Source organism: Mobula birostris, chromosome 7, assembly GCF_030028105.1.
Source record: "Mobula birostris isolate sMobBir1 chromosome 7, sMobBir1.hap1, whole genome shotgun sequence".
In the NCBI taxonomy this organism is placed as follows: Eukaryota; Metazoa; Chordata; class Chondrichthyes; order Myliobatiformes; family Myliobatidae; genus Mobula; species Mobula birostris.
Window position 1 is genome coordinate 149,746,076 of NC_092376.1, and position 14,629 is coordinate 149,760,704.

General features: G+C 42.4%; 2 protein-coding genes across 5 annotated transcripts in view; one reads left to right on the forward strand and one right to left on the reverse strand.

Annotated features, from left to right (window-relative positions):
- Positions 1-4,900, reverse strand: part of sec24a (SEC24 homolog A, COPII coat complex component) — a 68,293-nt gene extending 63,393 nt beyond the window's left edge. Inside the window, exon 1 of the mRNA XM_072263918.1 lies at positions 4,595-4,900. Coding sequence (XP_072120019.1) covers positions 4,595-4,661 — 67 coding nt within the window. The 5' untranslated portion in view covers positions 4,662-4,900. The remainder of the gene's footprint in view (positions 1-4,594) is intronic.
- The window catches only part of sar1b (secretion associated, Ras related GTPase 1B), a 28,282-nt gene continuing 17,870 nt past the window's right edge, over positions 4,218-14,629 (forward strand). The window contains exon 1 of one of the 4 annotated variants that reach the window (XM_072263920.1): positions 4,218-4,307. The gene's annotated coding sequence lies outside the window, so the exon portion shown is untranslated. Of the gene's footprint in view, positions 4,308-4,360; positions 4,431-6,547; positions 6,708-6,906; positions 6,966-14,629 lie in introns of those variants that run through there. The other 3 variants (XM_072263921.1, XM_072263919.1, XM_072263923.1) reach the window with 3 other exon arrangements.

Here is a 14,629-nt window from a genome sequence, read left to right on the forward strand (position 1 = left end):
GCTTTTCTGCAATATTTATGCAAGAAAGAAACTTACTTTAAAAGTTACATTTTGACATCATGACAAATGCAAGCAAGATTTCAATCTTTTCTCACCCCAGGAACTGGAGCTTGCATCTCAATCAACATAGAACATAGACAAAGTGGCCAAAAGAACATTTGCAAAAGATAAAATGGTATGAGTTTTAGAGTGATAGTTTTTTCTATAATCCGAAAGTACTAAAAAAAATACTGAAATGCTTACTATAATACAGAAGGGTGGTCACTGGCTAGTGGTAGGATATCATCAGAACTATGTTTGGTCATGGTACAGAAACCCCTGGGTTCTGAAGTTTTCATTTTAGTTTTGAGAGTTCTAATGCTTCCTGTTCACTCTGTAAACAAGGCTATCATTTGTTGCAAACCCAATTCAAAACACCATATTGGGAGAATGTCTGAAGTAAAAACAGATTAATTCTGGAGATACTCAGCAACTCAGGCAGCATCAGTAGAGAGGAGTAAAATTGATGTTTTAGATCAATGACCTTTCATCTCTAAACTATCCTGCCATTTTCGATGACACATCAGCAGATCAAAGTCTGAGAGGTCAGTGATGAAGCATATCAATTCCTGCCTGAGAAGCAACTTGGATCCACTCCAACTTGCCTACTGGACCAACAGGTCCACGGCAGATGCTATTTCATAGGCTCTTCACTCAATCCTGGAACATCTGGACAGCAAAGACACATACATAAGGATGCTCTGATCCACTACAGCTCAGCATTCAATACTATCATCCCCTTAAAACGAATCAATAAGCTTCAAGACCTTGGCCTCAGCACATCCTTCTGCAATTGGATTCTCGATTTCTTCACTTGCAAACCCCTACCATTTTTGGTTAGCAACATCTCCTCCACAATTTCCATCAGTACAGGTATACAAGGCTGTGCATTTAGCCCCCTGCTCTACTCACGTTACACTTACGACTGCGTGGCTAAGTACAGCTCCAAAGCCATACTTAAGTTTGTCAATGACACCACAGTCGTAGGCCGAATCAAAGGTGGTGAGAAATGAGCACATAGGAGGCAGATTGAAAACCTGGCTGAGTGGTGTCAGAACAACTTCTTGCCCAATGACAGCAAGACCAAGGAGCTGATTATGGACTTCAGGAGAAGGAAACTGCAGGTCCATGAGCCAGTTCTCTTTGGGGGAAATCAGGCAGCTGAGGGTCCACAACTTTAAATTCCTCAGTGTTATCATCTCAGAGGGTCTGTTCTGGGCACTTGCCCCATTATTGAAATGTTCCCACAACCTATGGACACACTTTCAAGGTCTCTTCATGCCATGTTCTCGACATGTATTGCTTATTTACTACCTTTTTTCTTCTTTTGCATTTGCCCAGTTTGTTGTCTGAGGCATGCTGGTTGTGTGCCCACCCTGTTGAGTGAGGTGTTTCATTGGTTCTATTACGGTTCTTGGATTTACTGAGCGTGCCCGCAAGAAAATGAATCTCAGGGATTTATATAGTGGCAGGTATGTACTTTGATAATAAAGTTACTTCAAACTGTTTTTGCCTGCACAGATGCATATAATCTGCTGTCCAGGTCAGCAGTTTGTGTTTTAATCTAATCTTTGACAATGAGACCAAACTGGACACTAGAAATGGCCTCACCCTTGTCACTATTACCAAGCAACACACACAAAATGCTGGAGGAACTAAGCAGGCCAGGTAGCATCTATGGAAGTGTACAGTCAACGCTTCTGTTTGAGGCCCTTCATCTGGACTGAAGTATCTCTTTACCTTAGATTCTGCCTGGTCTGCTGAGTTCTGCCAGCATTTTGTGTGTATTCCTTTGATTTTCTCGTTTGTGATTGGAGCACCATTACCAAGACCTTCTTTTCTTTGGTGCAAATGCAATATATAACAGTCAATTTAAACGAGCACAGTACACAGCTAATAATGTTAAATGTAAATCAAATAATCTATTTTTGGCCTAACACCGAAAGATTTAATTTCCTTCTTTAAATAATTCCATGGGATATTATCTCAACTTTCCTCAAGCAAGCTAACACTTAAATAAATTGGAAACAGCTGTTTAAAGATACATTTGCATTAAAGTATAATGAAATTTTCTGGAAACGAGCGTTACATATTCTGGGTTGGTAATGTTTGCATGAAAGTCCTTGTGATATTTTCACAAAGTTACATGGTGATATACAGATAGAATTCATGCAAATTCTTCCACCTGGAGATACAGCACAGAAAACTTACTAATGGACATTATACACTTTGATATTTGCTAGGAACCATCAGGCAAGACTAAAACCAATGGAGAAACAGAGTTAAATTTTCATGATCTTCAGACTTTTCACTAATCTATTCAAATTTACAAAAGTAACTTCAAAAATCCCTCTCTAGAAATGTGAGTGTCTGAGGGACATTCATGTGCTAATCCTAATGAAGATTAGTGAAACCTGTGATTTTGGATATATGGGTTCTAATCTCACTGCACAGTGATGCTATATCATCCAAGATGATAATAAGTCCGTAATTGAATGCTCTACTCTCAGTTGCTAAGTTTTGAGTAACATCTTAAATTAAGGTTACACCTACGCCCCTTGGGTAAACAGCAAATAAAATGGTAGCAAAGGAAGCCATTTAGACTGAGTGCTCATATCAGGCAAGCAAAAGTAAAATGTTGTACTTTTCATTCTCCACATTTAAAGTGCTGTCAAGCATAAAGAATATTTTTCAACATCCGGGGAAGTCAGCATCTGATGGATGACCATTTGGACGTGAAATGCTATCTTATCTTTCTACAGTTTTTCCTCCTCTCCCCCCCCCACCATTTTTTTTATTGCATTGGAACTATCAAAGCGGGAGACAAGAGGCAGAGATGAAAAGCAACACTGATGCAAGGCTAATCAGATATTTTGAAATAGAAACAAGCAAATGTTAGCAATGAAACAGCCCAAAAGGCAACAAGTATCATTATGACGTGAAGGTTCTGAACTTGCTGAAACTGGTCGATATCTTCCAGAAGATGATAAGGTTGATGACTTTGTCCTTTCCAATGTTTGGCTGACTGTAAAATTTTGTTCACCCAAATGTGAATGTCAAACAGTTAATTTAGATGTAATGGAGAAAGTAAAAGAGATCTTAATGACACTGAAAACCACAAAGTATTTTAAACAAAAAATTATGATAAATCAACACAAGAGATTTTGGAAATGCAGGAAATGTTGAGAACTCATCAGGTCAGGCAGCATCTATGGAGAGGAATAGACAGTTGTCGTTTCAGGCCAAGAATCTTCAGCAGGATTCTCTACATGATCCATAAATATAAATAAAACAAGAGAACATGCTTGAATCTAAAACTAAGGAGAGTATATTTAGAGTTAATTTTATTATATCAAATGCTCAGCCTGAGAAAATTTTGAGAAGTCAGCATTAACTTTTAAACAGCAGAATCTCACACTTTGGGTGAGAAGAGAGGAACAAAGGAAACGGATTCGATAGGGTCTTTTAAGAGACTCCTGGACAGGCACACGGAGCTTAGAAAAATAGAGGGCTATGGGTAACCCTAGGTAATTTCTAAGGTAAGGACATGTTTGGCACAACTTTGTGGGCTGAAGGACCTGTATTGTGCTGTAGGTTTTCTAAGTTTCAAACGTTCCCTTCCCAGAAGTATCCAAAAGAATTAAATACAAAAAAATTGCTGATGCTGGAAACCTGAAAGAAAATTAGCCCTGTGGGCTTTTCCAGCATTTTTCATTTTCTCTGCATCACAAAAATTGTTATTAATAAAGAACTAGAAATATTCAGGCAAAGCAAAATGGAGTAAAAATATGAAAACAATGAGCTTTCATCCTCGCCAAATAGACTTCTTGAACCTTCAAAATATTCTTCTTTGGTTCATGGAAAGTAAAGTCTTACACTTGACATCTCTTCTCCAGCGTTCAAAATGGAAGTTGATTACTCTGGGGAACTGCAGAACTTAGAAAACTGGGACAGTTTCAAATAATCATGAGACAGTTTGCGGCAGAGTGCGTTGCAAAACAGCATAAAGCACTTGGGAACACGAACACCAGCCAGTGACAGGTATGAGTAACGCAGATATGTAAAAAAGTATAGAATAACCCTTGCTAACAACGGTTTATTTGGCGTAAGAAAAACAAGGGTAATGCTCAACGATTGCGAAAGGCTGCAAACCTACAAGGGGCAGAAAATCGGGACGTCACCGAGCTGCACTGACACGTTGACAGGACCGGGAGAAAGCAGTGGCCGAGATTGTTTGTTGGGGAGGGACGGGAGTCGATCGGGAGAAGGTATTGGGGTGGCGGGGGGGAGAGAAGCCTAAATCCAACCCAGAGACTGTGGGGAGGGAGAAGGGAAATCGGTCAAAGTGCGGATGCCCGGAAGGAGTCCGCGAAGAGCTGGGCGTAAATAGGGTAACGTAGTGGGCACCGAAAATCGATCTCGGACGGTCTCCGGGCCAATTGTCGGAGAGGCGGGGGGTGCAGTCCCAGATCGCCGTCGAGAACGCGGGTATAGGCCGACAACTCCATCCTCGGGGCCTCCACAGGCCCACACCTTCCGCTGCTCTCCCACTCACCGTTCAGACAAGGCCGCGCGGCCCTGGCGAGATGCGGGCTGTTGTAGCCGGAGCTAGCCCCCGACATGCCTCCACGACGCCGCGCGGGAGCTCCGGTGCGCTCTCAGGGCCTCGGCCGCGGCCGCGAAGCTGAGCTGGGCTGTGACGCTCGGGCCGGCGATTATGACTCGGGCGCTCGGCGTGACGCTGCCCCCCGAAACCCGGTCGTGACGCTCCGCTCCGAAGGCCCCGCGCGCTCCACCCGATCGTGACGCTGCCTTCGGAAGGCCGCGCGCCGCCCGATGGTGACGCTGTTCCTCCTCTCTCCCCCCCCCAAACGATGAAGGCCGCGCACGCGCACCACCCACCAGCTTCCGATCGGATCAACACCGGCTCCAGATCGAAATTCCACCGCCTATCGCCCGCGCAAGCGCAGTCAGTACACGTGGCATTTCCGGCGCAACACCCTAAAGTGTGGTGAAGGAAACGAAACGCGGCACTAGATCAAATAGAATGATACATTCGTTTACTTTGACTACACACATGTGTAACCGAGCTCTTTCACTGGAATGAATTCACGGATTGCGGAACATTAGCTTTATCCAATCCCCAAACTCGTAAAGGAACTGCACATCTTAGTTATCCAGTTCAGGAAATCCCAGATGTGTTTGCTGATGACTACTCGATGGCACGTACCATTGCTCCCGCGTTCTACTCAGGACCAAAATGAGCAAATTGAATGAATCACTTCATTTCATTTTACAGTAAATTGATTCAATTACATTTTGCTAACATTCCACTAACAGTGAACCTCAACCTAAATCTTAGTTTTCTTAATTCATATTATTTCGAATAAACTTCCAACGGGGTCCAGGTATCGATCTAAACCAAACTCTGCTATCTTCATCAGATACTATGCCTAGGCACGTCTAGTCCGGTGGTATGTAACTGTCTCCCACCTTAAGCTGGAGTTCGTTCACACCGCTATGCCTTTATGATTGTAAACATCCGCAGTGCTTTAGACTGGTCATATTAATGTCACAATACTGTTAGAGTTAGTTTACTAAAGCTAGGTTTTGCTAAACCCACCATAAGACAATAAGACATAGGGGCGGAAATCTTCCGTTCGGCCCATCGAGTCTGCTCCGTCACGGTACTTATCACAATTGGTAGACTGTCATTATAAATGTAGGATGGGCAAACTTCATTTACAAATACTGTCCAGCTATCCTGCGCAGTGATCTGCTCCTGCTTTATATATGACTGTGATTTTATTGGTAACTGTCCCGATTAAATGCCATCAAATGCAGTTAAAATTCAGGCCAGTTTGGCATATGAGCGGATATCTACCAATAATTAACTTGATATTATGCATTTTTAAGAACAAATTTTCATTAGTGTCATTATTGCAAGATAAGAAAACGTTTGGAGGTACGCGGCTATCAGTGGCAATAGGGGTTTCTCTGTCCAACTCCGCTGCAAGAATTCTTTATTGAACGGTTTTCGGAATATCCCTTAACGTAAAGATGCATTTTTGCAGTATGCCACGGTTATGTACCTTATTACGTTATGTTGGCATTTGTGCTGATTTCGTATTTTTTTCATAATTCTTCCACGCTTAGGTGCTTAATAGATAGCGCAATACGCGTTACCAGAACACAAAAGTTATTTTTCCTAAGTATTCTTTTGTGAAGTTCGTGTTTCTAGACACGTTGTAGATTGCAACCCCCACAAATTTATTGTGATTAAGAAGCATTTGTTTTCATTCGAAGAAATCACATTGTTCACTGAAATCTCGGCATTGAAGCCGCCCATCGTGATTCGGATGTCTGCGGCTTTGGGTTATTGTTCTGGTATATTATCTGGCATCAAATGGGTTTACACTCTTCTGCTTGGTGGGATCTCGCCTGGGAGGAATCGCCCTGCTCCTTCACACTGTGCCGAGCTGAGAGCGACGTGGCATACAGTGCTGGGGTGGGAATTGTTACTGGGTTGCACGGAGCGGAAGTGAAGCTGTCGCCATTGTTGTGTCGTGGCTCTGACAGCGCTGAGGTGTTTGTGAGCGGCATTAGACGAGTTCAGGCAGCCGATCATCGGACACAGAGCCCCGGCTTCCTCCATTGACACTCTCCGGGTGAGTTCATTCCCGCCTCGCCTTACCCGGGGGAGGCGTGTGTCCTTTCCCTTCATCGCCCTCCCGAGCCGGCTTCTCCGGGCCTCCACCGATCCGGCATTTCTGGGCCCTTGACCCCCGGCCTTTTGTGTCTGTCCCGTTTCCCCTCCGGTCCCCGGCTTCCGTCTCTATTCGCTGGGCTTTGCACAATCAGATAAGTAGAAGGAGCCGGGAGTTTCTTCTTTTGTGAAGAGCTCCTGTTCACAATTTAATACAGAGGTTTGTAGTCGCGATTATTTTTACTCTACATCATTCCTTCCGCATTTCGTCGAAGGTGCAGTCTCATCACAACTCTGCGATAATATGTCTTACTTTGTCCTTTCTGTTGTCAAAGATATGAAAACTAAAATCTAGATTTTTGCTGGATTCTCTGCGCTGCCCCTCGGGATTTATTGCCCGGCTGTTTTCTTGGTTCACATTGTTGGTATTGTGTTCTGGTCTTTCTTTACAATTTGCTTGGAATACTGACAGGAATCCAGTACGTATGGAAAAACAGGTACTACATTTGATTACTAGAATTTAGCAATGTGTTGTCAGCTGTGATGCTTCTTGGGCAGGTACAGTAAAATCTATAGGAAAATGGTATTTAAATTCTAATTTGGTATTCGTTTGCAGTATCGTTGACGTTGCCAATTTAGCTAATTCAAACAAATTTTTTTCAGGTTTTTTAGCTTTTAAATTTAAAATTTGGTTGTTGATAGAATTTTCAAGGGTAGGATGCGTTTAAGTCAGGGTCGTGACGTTAATGAATTTTGACTGGTAATAACAAACAATTATGGATTATTAATTATTATTAAACAGTAAATATCCTGAGGCAGGGCCTTGACCTAAAATGCCATTCACATCTATTGCTTCCATGGATGTTGCTTCAGCGACTGAGTTTCTTAAGTGTTCTGTTTTTATTGTTTCAGATTCCAGTCTCTTTTGTCTTCAATTAATGACAGTGGTTTACTCTGGCAATGACTGGTGGTGCCAACTGTGGGTTTACTGAAAGGTGGATGTAAAAGAACAAGGGGTCTTCAAGGCTATAAGCGGTCACTGTATTGATACTGTAGAATAAGGGTTGGAGAGAATGCAAATAAATACAATTCAGATTTAGTCTTTTTTTGCTCTTTGAAAGCCAGTTTGATGAATGAACAGCATTGTTTTGTTTCCCCTTTGGCCACACAGGGAAAGGCATCAGTTGACATATTAGTGAGTCATAGACAAAAGAGAGTACTTGTACTTTTTCAGAGTTAATGATCCGCTGTAAAATGGTCAGTACGTCCTGAAAGAAAAGATTGCCCTGATTTTTCCGAGGGTGTAGTTTTGCTCTTGGCTCATCCCAATTTGTTTTAATTCCTAGTCCCTATTGACTCGTTTCCTTCAGTTAACTTCATAGCTTCTTCAATATTGTTTTTTTTTTGTAATTATTCAGTGATTGATGCCAGTCTGTTTAGTGAGGGTAAGTTGGTAGTTGGTTGTGATGCTCCTTGAGTTTGACTACCTCACCAAGATACTTTGTAAGTTACCTGTGCATACAACCATTTGTAACCCCGTGCTTAAAGTTGAACTGGGGCAGTTCATGGGAACTTGTTTACCTGGTTTTTCACACAGCTGTACCCCAGAGTATTCATTTATTCCTCGTTTTGCACATTTAATAAGCAAACCTGAGAGTTTGTTTTTGATCAAAGTGATAGAGGCCAAGAATAAGTTTTCAATCAAATTATGTGAAATAAGGTGAAGAATGGGTGGGTGTACGTCTGAATGCAGGTGAGGAATGAGTGGGTATACATGTGAAAGCGGTTGAGCGGGTGGGTATATCTGTGAAAGCAGGTGAGGAATGGGTGGTATACGTGTGAAAGCAGGTGAGGAATGGATGGGTATATCTGTGAAAGCAGGTGAGGAATGGGTGGGTATATCTGTGAAAGCAGGTGAGGAATGGGTGGGTATACGTGTGAAAGCAGGTGAGGAATGGGTGGGTATACGTGTGAAAGCAGGTGAGGAATGGGTGGGTATATCTGAAAGCAGGTGAATGGATGGGTATACGTGTGAAAGCAGGTGAGGAATGGGTGGGTATACCTGTGAATGCAGGTGAGGAGCGGGTGGGTATATCTGTGAAAGCAGGTGAGGAATGGATGGGTATATCTGTGAAAGCAGGTGAGGAATGGATGGGTATATCTGTGAAAGCAGGTGAGGAATGGGTGGGTATACCTGTGAAAGCAGGTGAGGAATGGATGGGTATATCTGTGAAAGCAGGTGAGGAATGGGTGGGTATATCTGTGAAAGCAGGTGAGGAATGGGTGGGTATATCTGTGAAAGCAGGTGAGGAATGGGTGGGTATATCTGTGAATGCAGGTGAGGAATGGGTGGGTATACGTGTGAAAGCAGGTGAGGAATGGATGGGTATATCTGTGAAAGCAGGTGAGGAATGGGTGGGTATATCTGTGAAAGCAGGTGAGGAATGGGTGGTATACGTGTGAAAGCAGGTGAGGAATGGATGGGTATATCTGTGAAAGCAGGTGAGGAATGGATGGGTATATCTGTGAAAGCAGGTGAGGAATGGATGGGTATATCTGTGAAAGCAGGTGAGGAATGGATGGGTATATCTGTGAATGCAGGTGAGGAATGGGTGGGTATACGTGTGAAAGCAGGTGAGGAATGGATGGGTATATCTGTGAAAGCAGGTGAGGAATGGGTGGTATACGTGTGAAAGCAGGTGAGGAATGGGCGGGTATATCTGTGAAAGCAGGTGAGGAGCAGGTGGGTATATCTGTGAAAGCAGGTGAGGAATGGGTGGGTATATCTGTGAAAGCAGGTGAGGAATGGGTGGGTATATCTGTGAAAGCAGGTGAGCGGGTGGGTATATCTGTGAAAGCAGGTGAGGAGCGGGTGGGTATATCTGTGAATGCAGGTGAGGAATGGGTGGGTATACCTGCGAATGCAGGTGAGGAATGGGTGGGTATACGTGTGAAAGCAGGTGAGGAATGGGTGGGTATATGTGTGAAAGCAGGTGAGGAATGGATGGGTATACATCCTCAGAGCTACTCTGTGCTCATATTTGGCATCTTGTCAGAATATTCTCTGCATCAGAAGCCAATTCTTAGTAACAAAGTAATTGAATCTCCCTTTGGGATGCATCTCGAGTCACAATTAACATCTCAGGACTAGCTGTTCCTTCAGGAGAGCAGTTGAACAGTTAACTGTTTGGCAAAGCTGTGTTTGCCTGTTTTAAGTATATCAGATTAATTCAGTGTGCACAATCAGGAACTTATCTGGCATGTGTGAATCTGTCATGAGTGCACGTTGTTGACCTTTGGTTTCTGTAATGCACTAGATATCTGTTCTCAGTTGTGTAATAAAAATCTCATTGCTCAATCATTCCAATTAATAGTATAGCCGTTAAATTTTTTTATATAGATAATGCAGTTTTGACACAGTGATGGGTTTTCAGATGGTTAAATTTTGTTTAGTCATTGTATTTGTGTCCAAATGTCAATTGTGCAATAGATTTGTTTGGAGTCATAAAATCATTTATTGTTGGTATGAGTGATTGAACTGCTTGGGCTCTCCTGAGAACAACTTCATTTGATGTGTGTGTGGTCCATATTTTTAACATTCTCCTGTAGAACCATAATTCAGCTGCTTGTAGTCTCTTTTCCATTGCTGGGGAAATGGTCCAGCACTCACTTCCATAAGTCAGGGTAGAATAAATGTAGCACTGCAGTTTTCTGTTTTTAGTGTACGTGATCACCTTTCTGTCTGTTAATATGGTCTTCATTTTTTGGAAAGCTTCTTTCGCCATTGCTATTCTGTATTTGATACCTGTGTCGCACCTGCCATTACTTGTTACTAGGCTGCCAAGATATCTGAATTTGTTGATTTGTTTGATGTTCGTATTTCCGATCTTGATCACACATTGTGGGATGTTTGTCTTTCTGGAGATGACCATGCTTTCTGTCTTCTTGGTGTTGATTGAGAGGCCTCTCATACCAACAATAAGATAAAGACAACTCAGATTCCTAGGACACATCATGTGGAAAGATGAACTAGAAAGACTCATACTCTGGAAAGATTGAGGGGAGTAAACCTAGAGGAAGACCTCGGCTTATGTACATCAAAAGCGTAGCCAGGTGGCTACACGTCGAGGAAATGGAAGTCATCCAAAAAACGAAGGATAGATCTATATGGAAAACCACGGTCACCAAAGTCCGCATCGGATATGGTACCTAGACAGACAGATGTAAAATCTTTACAACACAGAAGGAGACCATTCTGTGCCAACTGCTTATGGAACAACCAATTCAGTCCTTCTCCTTCCCCCTCTATTTCTCAGCTATGATCCTTCCCGTTCCTATCAAAAATGCCACTTCCAAGTCGTGGTGAAGCAAATTCCTCACTGTAGCCACTCATTGGGTATAAAGTGACAAATGAAATACGATGTTGGAAAATACGTAGTCATGCACTTTGATAGTAGGAATAAATGTGCAGACTGTTTTTTAAACAGGGAGAAAATCCAAAATTCTGAGATGCAAAGGGACTTGGGAGTCCTTGGGCAGAACACACTAAAGGTTAACTTCCAGGTAGAGTTGGTGATGAGGAAGGCAAATGCAGTGTTAGGTCTTGAATTGATGTAACGCTGAGGCTTGATAAGGCACTGATAAAGCTTCACCTTGAGTGTTGTGAACAACAGTTTTGGGCTCCTCATCTTAAGAAAAGGTGTGCTGGCATTGGAAAGGGTTCAAGGAAGGTTCACAAGGATAATTCTGGGAATGAAAGCATTATCACATGAGGAACGTTTGATAGCTCTGGGTCTGTACCTGCTGGGATCCAGAAGGATGGGGGTGAATCTCATTGAAATCTTTCAAATGTTGAATAGCCTAGACAGAGTAGATGTGGAAAGGAGGTTTCCCGTGGTGGTGGAGGGGGGGGTCTAGAACAAGAGGGCACAGCCTCAGGATAGAGAGGGATCCATTTAAAATAGAGATGCGTTGAAATGTCTTCATCCAGAGGGTGGAGTATTTGTGGAATTTGTTACCATGGAGTTGTGGAGGCCGGGTTATTTGATATATTTAATGCAGAGTTTGATAGGGTTTTGGTTGGACATGGCATCAAAGGTTACGTGGAGAAGGCAGGGAGTGGGGCTGACGAGGGGGAAAAAGGATCAGCCATGATAGAATGGTGGAGCAGACGATGGGCCAAATGGCCTAATTCTGCTATTATGTCTTATGGTCTTATAAACATGATTTTCCCCAGGCTTATTTGCCGAATACTTTGAATCTCTGTATCTGGACCCTTGGAAATATATTTACGTATGTGTATACTGTTCAAACTTATAAATTGAAGACAATTTTATTAAATCTCCCTTCAGTCTACCTTGCTCTGAGGAAAATTACCTAGTCTTTTCTAGTGTAACCTTGCAACCAAGATCCCTCATCCCTGCAACAACAAGTAACTCTTCCACACCCTCTGTGATCTTTGTGTCCTTCAAAAAGTGTGGTGACCAGAAGTGATAACAATACTCCAGTTAAGCCCTTACTGTTTCAAAAAGACTCAACCTGACCAAATCAAACTAGTCTATGTACTATGTGTGATCAATGTGTTGTCTGGAGAAATGTTATTTCGTCTGTCTCTATATATTTACAGTCAGGTGACAATCAACTTGAACTTTATTTTGCAAGGAAACATCCCATGCTGTTTCATCGGAGTACAAAATGGATGTTGAGGTGTTGGCAAAAGCTCTGGGAGTGGTGGCTAAAGGAATGATTTAAAAGGAGGATTTTAATGAGAGAGAATTAGAAGAATTGGTGAGGTTGAGGATTAAAATTATAGTGTAGGATTCAATGAGGAAAGCCACAAGAGTGTGTCTGTAAGAAGGTTATGCACCTCATTCTTTGAGGCCTCTTTGCCTCCTTCTGATGGAATCTGTTCACATATCCACTTATGACAATGGTCCAGCTTTATAATGATTTATCTTTTCAGTGTAAAAAAGACTGGAGTTTTTTTCCTCGGGTAAGGAAGTTGTGCATTGCAGCAGAATTGGATTAAGGTATTGCTGACTGTTGCAGGTTCCTCAAAGTTAATTCTAATTTTGGAGCCCAGCGATTAATAATGAGAAGGTAATAATTAGGTATTAACATAAAAATCATGGGGCAAGATGTGAGTTGTGCTTCTACCCAAGACAATTTAGTTGCATTTTATTTATACCTGAGTTCACAGTGCACACATATTAGTTTTGAGGAGGGAAGTACCCATAGATTCAGAAATTGGTCAAGGAGATTTACAAAGGATAACTCTGAAGTTGCTTGTTTTTATGGTAAAGTTAGTAAAATGGGACTATTTTTTGATTGGTCAACTTGAAGAAATAGCCCACTCTTGAATAGTAGCAATTTGGTGAGAGACTGACGTTGTGCCTGTGTAACCATCCTTAAACAGGTGAGAAAACTTACAGAGGAAGGAGACGCAAATCAAGTTTGTACAGTTTTCTAACTTCAAGCACAACATTGGTGGATTTGCCTTCGCCCTTTTATAGACCTTTGAAGATGTGACATCTTGCGTGTTCTTCCCAACTGGGTGAATTCTTACCTTGACCACTCTTGTGCCAAGTAAAGTCAAGGTGCTTTCTGAGTGGGAACTGAAAAAGGGAGCATTCATGTACTCGACTGGCAGGTATTTGGGTCCAGATTGTTTGCTGGAATTGTAGTTGAAGTTATGATTATGAGGACACGCAGTCCTCTTTTATTGTCATTTAGTAATGCATGCATTAAGAAATGATGCAATGTTTTTCCAGAATGATATCACGGAAACACGTGACAAACCAACTTAAAAACTAACAAAAACCACATAATTAAAACATATAGTTACAACAGTGCAAGCAATACTGTAATTTGATAAGAACAGACCATGGCACAGTAAAAGTCTCTTGAAAGTCCCATCATCTCACGCAGACGGTGAACCTCCAGCGCCGCCAACTTGCCGATGCAGCATCCTGGAAGCATCCGACCACGGTCTGACTCCGAGTCCGTCCGAAAACTCCGAGCCTCCGACCAGCTCTCCGACACCAAGCACTGAGCACCATCTCTGCCAAGCACTTCGACCCTGGCCCCGGCAATAGGCAATAGGCAAAGCCGAGGGGTTTGGGGCCTTCGTCCCTGGAGATTCTGGATCACACAGTAGCAGCGGCAGCGAGGCGGGCATTTCAGAAGTTACTCCAGGTGTTCCTCCGTGCTTCTCATGGCTGTCTCCGTCAAATCCGGATCGTGCACGGCCCCCTAGTTACGCATACAATATTCATTCGGAACGGCTGCACGCGCTACGTCGCGCCGCCATCTTCTCCTCCCTCCTCCAATGCTTAAAGTTAAAGTTTCAATGCTTTGTTACATCATTCATCGTGATGAAATAGCAAGTTAATTTTATTGAATATTAGTTAAAGTAATGTATTTTGGCAAATCGCTATGGGGTTGTGACCTCTTTTATTCTGTCCTTAGAAGAGCAATTATTTTGCTGAAATAGCAGAAATCACATGAAAATCTTCCACTGGCAGCCATCATTGACTCAGCAAACAAAAAGCGGGGGATGGGGGGAGCTGTAGTTTTAGTATGGTGGCTGATTTCTATGCGCAGGGTCAGATCAAATTTGAAAGAGCTACTTTTGTTCTATTTTTTCAAGAATACTTCATTTTGTGTATTTTTGATCACACTCCCAATGACGTTTATTTTTGGTGTGTGAGGAATAAGTTTAGGTTGGCCTGTGCTGAAATTTAAAGCTGAATTGAAAAGTACATCCTCAGTTTGTCTTTATTATGAATTTTCATCACAAGCAAACAGTCACCTATAATTTCTGTGTTGGTCTTTGGTCTTTCTTAGTTATTTCGTGTACTGTAATAGATATCTATACAATTTAAT